At 39.5% G+C, this 10,020-nt stretch overlaps 1 protein-coding gene across 1 annotated transcript in view; it reads left to right on the top strand.

The window, feature by feature from the left end:
• ACTR6 (actin related protein 6) overlaps nt 1-9,764 on the top strand; it is a 17,334-nt gene extending 7,570 nt beyond the window's left edge. The window contains exons 7-10 of the mRNA XM_004700748.3: nt 1,715-1,813; nt 1,904-1,982; nt 7,224-7,395; nt 9,236-9,764. Coding sequence (XP_004700805.1) covers nt 1,715-1,813; nt 1,904-1,982; nt 7,224-7,395; nt 9,236-9,378 — 493 coding nt within the window. The 3' untranslated portion in view covers nt 9,379-9,764. The remainder of the gene's footprint in view (nt 1-1,714; nt 1,814-1,903; nt 1,983-7,223; nt 7,396-9,235) is intronic.
• The last annotated feature ends 256 nt before the right edge of the window (nt 9,765-10,020 follow it).

The raw sequence follows: 10,020 nt of genomic DNA, 5'->3' as shown, positions 1-10,020 counted from the left end.
TTAAACCCCCGACATTAGGTCCTCATTTTTCCCCTCCCTCCCCGCTCCCCCCTCCCTCATGAGCCCTTGATAGTTTACAAATTGGTATTTTGTCATATGATTTTGAATTCTGTTCCATGTTTTTCTTCCTCTGGATCCATGACCTTGTAATATGATCCTTTTCAGAGCAGTTGGTAGTAGTAGCTGGGCACCATCTTGTTCTTTTTTTCTTTAATTAATTAAATTTTTTAATAAATCATTTTATTGGGGGCTCGTACAACTCCTATCACAATCCATACATACATCCATTGTGTCAAGCACATTTGTACATTTGTTACTATCATTCTTAAAACATTTGCTTTCTGCTTGAGCCCTTGGCATCATTTTTCCCTTCCCTTCCCGCTCCCCCCTCCCTCATGAACCCTTGATAATTTATAAATTATTATTATTTTGTCATGTCTTCCACTGTCCAAGGTCTCCCTTCACCCACTTTTCTGTTGTCCGTCCTCCAGGAGTGGGTTATATGTAGATCCTTGTGATCGGTTCCCTCTTTCTACCCCACCTTCCCTTTGCCCTCCTGGTTTTGCTACTCTCATTATTGGTCTTGAGGGGTTTATCTGTCTCATTCTTCTTGTCTCAGTATTGTGGAGACTGATGTTTGCATGCTCCATTTGTCAGTTAGACAAAATTCCTTATGCATGTCTCTCAACTTTAATCATTCTTTCCTCTGGATATGAAGAGACCAACATTATACATTTGGGGGATGCTCAAAATGATATATTGATATTTGTTTCTTGGATAACTAATTTTACTTGATTGTTCACCAAAAGCCACAGAATTTAGTGCATTTAGCCACCTCCCACTCTTGCTGCCTTGTAATTTTTATTTATATTTCTCGTTTGGGTTTTACTGCATTTAAAATTACAAATAGATTTTTAAATCTTAATTTCTTACCATGAAAACTGCAGATACTCTTGTACTGTCTACATCCCTTGCCCTTTTGCTATGTTATTTCAGGAACGTATATAGAAGTAGAATCAAACACTATGCACCCTTTTGAGACTGACTTTTTTCATTAAGCACACTGCTTACTATTACTGTTGAGTTGTTGAGGTTTGTAACATTTACATTTACTGTATTGAGTACAGCAATGATGTCTGAAATGTCAAGCCCCACCTAATTCACAATAAAAAAATCGAAGAAAAAACATCCTCAGACTACAAAGGTCCATGGCAAGTGTTTATTAAGTATTTATGCTCACCATGTACTGAGTTAACTCGTATGCTTGGGTAATCAAAAAAGAAAGTGCAGAAGGTTTTGGCATTTTGACAATGCATGGGAAAGGAGTAGTTTGCTCTTTAACCAAATAAACTGTTTTATTCTCCCAAGAGGGAGAAGGATGAGTTAAATAAGATATTGGGAGTGAGAGCCCTTCATAAAGTTTAAACTATTTACATATTGAAGAATTTAAAATATTAAAAAGCAGTTACTTAAAATTCTAAGTTTAGACCATATATTTTAAATGGCAGTTGTAAGCTGTGTTTAAAATGTTTCCATTTCAAGGGCTCAAGTAGAAAGCAAATGTTTTGAGAGTAATGATGGCAACAAATGTTACAAATGCGTGTATAGATTGTGATAAGAGTTGTATGAACCCCCAATAAAATGATTAAATAAAAAAACGAAAAAGAAAAAAAATGTTTCCATTTCATAATTTATAACTTTTCCTCCTCTTTAGGCAACTACATGTTATGGATGAAACACACGTGATGAACCAAGTCAAAGAAGATGTCTGCTACGTGTCTTCAGATTTTTATAGAGACATGGATATTGCAAAGTATGTTATAATAGTAATCTTAGATTTGGGAAGTCTCTTCTGAGTGATGCTGTACATGTTGATTGACTAAATCTCTCTTTTGTTTTCCAGGTTGAAAGGAGAAGAAAATACAGTAATGATAGACTATGTACTCCCTGATTTCAGTACAATTAAAAAGGGGTTTTGTAAGGTAATTAAAAACAATTTAATAGTAGTTCTCAGGTTGCCAACTGAGTCAGGTTTGAAAATAACTTCTCACTCAGCTGGGATTGTTTGGGTCTTAGAGAGCGGTCATCCATTGCCTTTCCTGTCATTAGTCTTTCCAGGCACAAGTATACTCGTATATACATTTGATCCTTGTATGTTGAGCAAATAATATGCACACTATGCAATTTGGCAATTCTGGATGCCCCTGAAACAAAGGGCAGTGAAGGTGGGCATATCTGACCTCTTCTTGCTTCCCTATTGCCATGAGGCGGGGGTCAGACAAGCCTCTATGGTCCATCCTTCTTATTCTGATAACAACCATTCCTCCTATACCACGCAACATCTATGCTGGGTTTGATAATTCATTAACTCATTGCAATTACCACACAGAAACCACTGACAGTACTCATAATTAAGGAGGTCCATGAGGGAAGTCAGTAGGTTACAAAAGTTAGCATCAGCAAATAGTAAGGATAGAGTCATTGGTCTCCTCACCTAGCAGCCAAGTCACTGTCTCTCCAAGCCCTAGTCTCTTAGCCCCATGGTCCTTTGGCATTATCTTCATGGACCAGGAAGCCAGCCTGCCTGTCACTCTGTCCCACAGTTCCATAGTTTGGGGCCAGATAAGAAGGTAGCCCACAGTCTCTGTACTGTTCCTCTGAGTCTCCATGCCCCAGTCTGTGATGCATCTGGTCTCTGCAGACTCCGCCACTTCGAGATCTTTAATGTGCTGTCTTCGCGATAGTGATGGCATGTTTGACTCCATTGTTGCAGCTGTCGTGTCAGACCATCATGTTGACAGCTTTCCATCCATCAATCTGCCATACTGTGTTGTATATTAGTCTGATGCTAAAAGCTGTGCTGCCTGTATTTCAAATACCAGCTAGCTCACCCACTTTGGGCAGGTTTCAAGGGAGCCTTCTGATTGAGAGACACTGAAAAAAAAGGCCTGGCAATCTACTTTTGAAACTTAGCCATTGAAAACTCTGTGCATCACAACAGAATAAAGTAATACTTAGCAGTGAAATCAACCCAGGCTACGTCATCGGCATGAATAAATGGTATAATGTTTGATAGAAAAAGATGTTTTAGAGGACATGCGATTTTTGTGCAGAACAATACTTTGTTTTCTTATGATTACATATAATATGTACAACTATCTGAGAATGATGACCAAAGTTAAAAAATAATAGGAAATAGTGTTTATTTGTAAAGTTCTCTTATGTTGTCTGGTGAGTACATAGTTTTTATATGGCTACCTATATAGGTATTTGTTTTATATGCCTGCAATCTACTGGCCAGATATTGAGTGATAAGCAAATTAGAATTCAGAGGAGGCCTTAGGAAATGGAAATTGAAATCATCCTGTAAGGAAGATCCTTAGAAACGAGTTCTGTGGAAAGATTTGAACTGGCTTCCAGAAGTGGGGCCTGGGACAAGTAACTAGCAGTCAGGTTGTCTGGGCATGAACAGGAGAGAGAAACTTTGGAAGCGTAAATCCTAATGTTTGTCACTGTATAAAGTCAACAGTGGAGCTGTCTATCGTCAGTGCTGATGCATGGCAGCCTCACGTTGAAGAGAGCGAAAGGATGCCCATTCCCTCCGTATGGATAGCCGTTGTTGCAGCCACTCTGTATTCCGTGTGTTTTCCTACCTCAGGGGTTCATCTCCTCACAGTAGTTAGGGAAACATTCTGTTAGGATCCATAGGGTTTTTAAACCAACTGAATTTTAGAATTAGGCCTTTCTTCCCAGTTGTCTTATCCTGAAAACTTTGCTGACACCTGTCCTTCATGGATTCCACTTTTGATCTTTGAAACTGGTGGCACAGCTGCCGGCATCGCAGCAATACACCGGCCGCTGCAGTTCAAAAACTGACAGATGGATCTAAACCAAACTCACTGCCGTCCAGTCAGTTTCGACTCGAGAGACCCTCAAGCATGCGGTGGGGGTGGGTGGGGGGTGGTATTTGAATGCCTTTGTATTTTAAATACTGCCAAAGTTGGACTGGAGTACTGCTTACTCAAGAATATGTTTACATGGTAAAAGTTATAACCTTGATTGTTCTTGTAAGGTTGGCGCAGGACCAGGCAGTGTTTCCTCCTGTTGTGCATAGGGTCGATATGTGTTCGAACTGACTCAATAACACCTGTCAACAATGATAGCAACAATAACACTAAAACCAGGTCTATGGCATTGGTGCTTATAAAACTGATTAGAAGATACCTATGAGGGTAAGTCAAAAGGGCCTGCTACCCAATCCTAGGCTCCTTCGTTAAGCATCAAAATGTGAAGCCCTAGTTTCTCAACATCTCCATCTAGGGCTGTGTCCCTGAAGGGAGTGCCCCACTCTAAGCTTTCCCTGGAGAATTCTGGGCACCTCTAGTTACCCTGTGCCGAGTGACAGCTTCCCAAGAGACTCAAATCCTGTTCCTTTTTGAAGTTCTTTGAATTTTAGGGCACAAAAAGAAGGGCAGGGCTGTAGAGTAAATGAGGTAAGGTTTCCCAGTGAAATAGTTGTGGGACAGCCTTTGCTATCTTTGAAGAATGAGCAGGGACATTACCACAATGGAAAAAAGAACTTCTTGGAACAGCTTTCCTGGCCTTTTCTCACCAGTGCAATTTTCCGTTTTCATAAAACCTCCTAATAAGCCCCTGTAATCATCCTCAGTTCATACGGAAAATCTATCAAGACCCCTTGGGAATCCTAAAAAGGAGTCACCCTAATGAGACTAACAAGCATATGACTGAGAGAACTTTTCTGCACCATACACTGATCACAGACACCTATTGGAACATGTTTTGTGGGATTAATGCTGTGTGTATAGGAATTGGAACCTTAGAGCCAGTCCTTTTTGACTTACCCTGTACTCAAGTATGATGTAATTTGCCTGACCTAAATGAAGAATTGCTTCATAATTAGTGATTACTACTCTCTGGAGCCTGGGTAATTTAAGGAGATCATTTCTCTAATGGTACTGGCCCTGAATTTACAAAGGCTCACACAGCCTGGCCTGCACCTCCCAGCAGCCTTCACACCTTTCTTCACTCGCCTGTGTTTAAAACAAAGATCTGTTTAAAAATTAGACTTTTAAAAACAGAAACTACTATGGTACCAGGATACACATTAACTGTTCGTGGCTTTTCTACATTCAGCAACGATATCTTATTCCTGACACTTTCCCCCTGGCTGGGGTGCAGGGTCCTCTTCTGTGGAACCAGGAGGAAGAACTAGAGCACCTCTAATAGTCTGTCTGCTGCAGTTCTCTGAGCCAGTCCTAGCTTGCTGGTTAATGGGAAAAGGGAGTTATGTTCTGTAAGCTCAAGCCTATCGGTTTTGTATGCATTTGTTTGTTTATAGGGAATACTTTCCATTCTTCCTGAGAAAGAAAAATGCTTCATTGGTAAAGAAATCGTAGTCTTCTTTTCATCATTGTAGCAATAATTTAACTGTTAAATGTGATTCATAGTGTTCTCTATATAGGTTATTGTGGATATTGTATAATTTTTAGGGTATTCTTATTTAAAAGTAATGTTTTAGCAGGAATTTACTGAAAGATGGAATCTGCATGATTCATACCCCGGTCAAAAGTGGCAATGTGGTATAAAGAGTATTTTGTATGTGCTTTGGGTTACTAAGGATCTCTGGTGGAATAGTGGGCTGCTAACCACAAGGTCTGTAGTTTGAAACAACCAGCCACTCCTTGGGAGAAAGATGAGGCTCTGCTCCTATAAAGATTTATAGCCTGGAAGCCCAAAGAAGCAGGTCTACTCTCCTATAGGTTTGCTATGAATCAGAATTAAGCTGGTAGAGTAGGGTTTTGGTTTTAGTCAGATAACCTCGGGAAAATCTTGCTACCTTTGTGAGCTTCAATTTACATCATTAATAAGAAAAGTAAAATATGCCTATCTTACAGGCTTAGGTGAGAGTTCAGTGGGGTGATGTCAGCAAAACACCTAATACAGTGAACTTCGTGTTGTTGGCTTGCATGCCCTTGTGGAGTATTTATTGGATACTTTCTATGAGCAAGGTACTCAACAAAGTACTTGATGTGTGTCAGTCACTGATAAAGATGATGAGTGTGAACTTGGGATGGTATTAGACGACGAGAAAAGGACCTCGCTTTTGTTTGGGAGTCAGGAAAGGCCTCTGTGAAGTAGTGGAGACCTGTACAGAGAGTAGGGGCTACTTTTATTAAGGAATGTATATACTCTTTTTTTATTTAAAACGGTTTCATTGACGCAATCCACATATCACACAATTCAATCGTTCCATCATATCAAGCATAATTGTACAGTCATTACCACAATCAAGTTCAGGAGGAACGTATATACTCTTTATCCATTACTATGTAACAATGCGTTATTATTTTCATATATTTTGAATATATTAATTCTTTAAAAGATTTTGACTTAACTGTGTTATGGGAAGAAAATGCATGTAGAGAACTAATGTTGAGTATTGAAATAGAATTGAGGAACTGGTGATTCACCAGGTAGAGTGTTGTGGAAGGACATAGTTCAAAGGGCTGGGTCTCTCCCAAGATCAGTAATTAGAGAATGTGTGTCACGGTTGTTTAAAATATGTGCTTGTTATATACATGGGTTCTGTATTAAAGATGGAATTGCCAGGTTCTAGGCCTGGCAACATTTTGTCTGTTACACATAAGGTTCTAAGACTTGCAGCTGACTCAGGTGCCCTTAACAACAGCAACATTTGAGGATAAAATTCAGGTGTTGGCTTAAGTCATTTGGAAAATTATTTCGTGAATAGAGAGTAAATAGTAAAGAAATTAAAAGTGTGATATTTTTGTACAAAAAAAATGAAATGCTTACTAAAACAGGACTGCCATGACCACTAAGTACCTAACACTGGTGTGTGTGTGTGTGTGTGTGTGTGTGTGTGTGTGTGTGTGTGTGTGTGGTGGGAACACAAGACAGAGCAGCAAATGCTTTTATCTTGATTGTGTTCTGTGTTCCCTACCCTGGAGGTAAATTACAGAGTTCTCTCCCCTCTCCTCTCCTTCCTGCATTCTGTGTGTTCTAAAATACAGGGAGTAACTAACGTCTGGCTGCCCTTTGCGGAATTGCCTTATTAGAGTCAAAGATTTATTTGCGGTTTAGGCAGAAGGAGAGACCACATTTTCTAAATGTTCAGAATCTTGAAACTCTAATGATATGGCCATATACTCTTATGTATCTGTTTTTGTTTTTTTCTCTTTAAGCCAAGGGAAGAAATGGTGCTAAGTGGAAAATACAAATCTAGCGAACAGATTCTTCGTCTAGCCAATGAGAGATTTGCTGTTCCAGAAATACTCTTTAATCCTTCTGATATAGGCATTCAAGAGATGGGCATCCCAGAAGCCATTGTCTACTCAATTCAGAACTTACCAGAAGGTTTGTAAAAACTTCATAGTAAAATATTGATGATAAATAATAGTTTTTTGTTTGTTTCTCTTTAAGTAAAAATACCACAGTCTCTAAGGCCCTATGTGGATGGCACAGGACCAGGCAGGGCTTTGTTCTGTGGTGCACAGGGTCGCTGTGAGTCAGAATCAACTTGGTGGTACTTAACAACAGTAGGCAGACCCCTGGGAAAATAATCTTGTTTTTTCTCAATTGTTTAAGGCAACTGCAGATCTGTTTTGTTTGCAGAGATTTCTAGATCCCAAAGTGCACTTTATGTATTCTTTCTTTATTGATCTCAGGTTACAAATATAATATAGGAAAAGTCATTATTATCCACTTAAACTTGAAATTTGTCTCTCCATGATTATTAGCTTGCATATTTATTTAGGAAAGTTTTAATGTAACAGAATAGAAATTTGTAATTGAACAATTCAGTCATTTCCAGCTGCTGATACACTGATTCTTTCTTTTGTATTTGGACTAGCATGCAGTGAGCTAATTTTCATGGAATTGAAATGTAGCATTCACTTCACATTGATTGATTTTCACTAAAGTGTGTTTAGTAAAAGTGATGATCTAGGGTGTCAGGTACTTCCACATCCCGGTTCATAAGAAATACTCTAGGAATTGAACAACATCAACCCAAGCAATGTACTTTCTTCCAATTGAAAACAAACAAACGAAGATGAAAAAGAAAGCTATGTAATGTCCTTGCCTTTCACTATTTGCATACTAATTTCACATTTCATATAGAATTACCATGAATATCAAATTCCATGCTATTCAGCTCTTAAGTTAGTTTCATGTCTTGAGACTCAGTGCCAGTGTGAACCCTGTACTTGTTTTGATGAACAGAAGCAAGTGGTGGGAGGGGTGACCACTCACTGCCATCGAGTCAACTCTGAATCATCTGACTGGTAGGGACGGGCGCTCCTGAACACAGGAGTACTGCCCCTATGGGTTTCCCATATGTTTCCAGGAGTAGAAAGGCTCTCGTCTTTTTCCCTCGGAGTGACTGGTGGTTTCAAACTGCTGACCTTGCATTTGAACTCACCAGGACTCCTTGTTTGGATGACCAGTGCCTGCTAATTCTGACAAAACACACAGTCAGTGGTGGTTAATATTTGTTGTCATGTAATTCTACATAGTGTTGACACTTAACGTAGATCCTTGTTTTAAATGTTAGTTTAGATTATGAGTGTCTTTAACTATCAAATGTAAGTGTTACTCAACAAGCTTGTCTGTCTCATTGAGATAGCATGGATATTTTGCATCTACAATGGAAAACAGGAAGCCCCTCAACAAGATGGTTTGACTCCGTGGCTGCAGCATTGTCAGGCTGGTTCCGGATGGGGCAGTGCTTTGTTCTGTTAGGCACAGGGCTGCTATGAGTGAACCGACTCAATGGCACTAACAACAAGGGGCTAAACTTTCTCAAAGGGGTTTCTTGTTCATCCTGCAAGTAGACCCTGTGTTTTAAGGAAGAATCGTTATGATTATTTTTGTGAAAGTCGAAAGTTATTTTTGCATAGCTTGTATGTATATATAAATTGCTACAATTCTTTTCCCTTACATTTTTCTTTTAAAGGTAGCTATCTACCAGGTCATGTTCCACTCTTTTTAACATGTCTGTGTAAACTATATACATCCTCTTTACAAAATATCAGAATGGGCCCCAAAAAGCCATAGTTTCCCAACTAGTAACTGTAACCTGTAATTAATCAGCTGCTTATGTAGTTAATTTCCAATCCCATCTTTCCAGAAAGAGAAGTAAAACTGAGTTTCTAACATTTTTTTTTTTTTGCTTCCTTCTTTTTTTCTTTTAAAGAAATGCAGCCACACTTTTTTAAGAATATTGTTTTGACCGGAGGAAATTCCCTTTTCCCTGGATTTAGGGATCGGGTTTACTCAGAAGTGCGATGCCTCACGCCAACAGATTATGACGTGTCTGTTGTGCTACCAGAAAAGTAAGTATTGGTTATATAGAAACAAAGCGTGGACGTCGTTTGGTGGATAAAGGTGATTCGTCCCGCTGCCCTTGAGTCCATTCTGACACACAGCAACCCTACGCAGGGCTTCTCAGCGTGGAAATCCTATGGCAGCAGACAGTCTGACCTTTCTCCTGACAAGCAGTTGATGGGTTTGAACTGCCAACCTTTCACTTGACAGCCCAATATTTGACCCGCAATTCTACCCTTGCACAATCTTAAGGTGGTTGGTCTTTAAGCAGACTATATGCTGAAGAACATGGCTTCAGGATTAGAAGATGCATTAACAACCTGTGGGATGTGCAGCCTTGCTTCCTGAAAGGGAAGAGGACTTGAAGCACTTAACTGCTGAAGGGAGACCACATGAAACAAAATTCTCACAGCTGGACCAATAAGCAGCGTCATGAAAAGATTGATGTAAAAAAAAAAAAAAAAAAGATGTCAAGGATTTCATTTTACCTGGATCCACAATCAAACCCCAATGGGAGCTGGAATCAAGATAGCAAATGACAAATTACATCAGGCAAAGATGTCGCTTTGAGGACTGAGGTGCACCTGTCCCAAACCATGGTGTTTTCAGTAGCCTATGTGCATGTGAAAGCTGGACAGTGAATAAGGAAGACTG

Source organism: Echinops telfairi, unplaced genomic scaffold, assembly GCF_000313985.2.
Source record: "Echinops telfairi isolate 266 unplaced genomic scaffold, ASM31398v2 ScPeMD7_2;HRSCAF=8, whole genome shotgun sequence".
Classification (NCBI taxonomy): domain Eukaryota; kingdom Metazoa; phylum Chordata; class Mammalia; order Afrosoricida; family Tenrecidae; genus Echinops; species Echinops telfairi.
The sequence above is the reverse complement of the archived record's forward strand: the minus strand, read 5'-3'. Positions and strand labels throughout refer to the sequence as shown.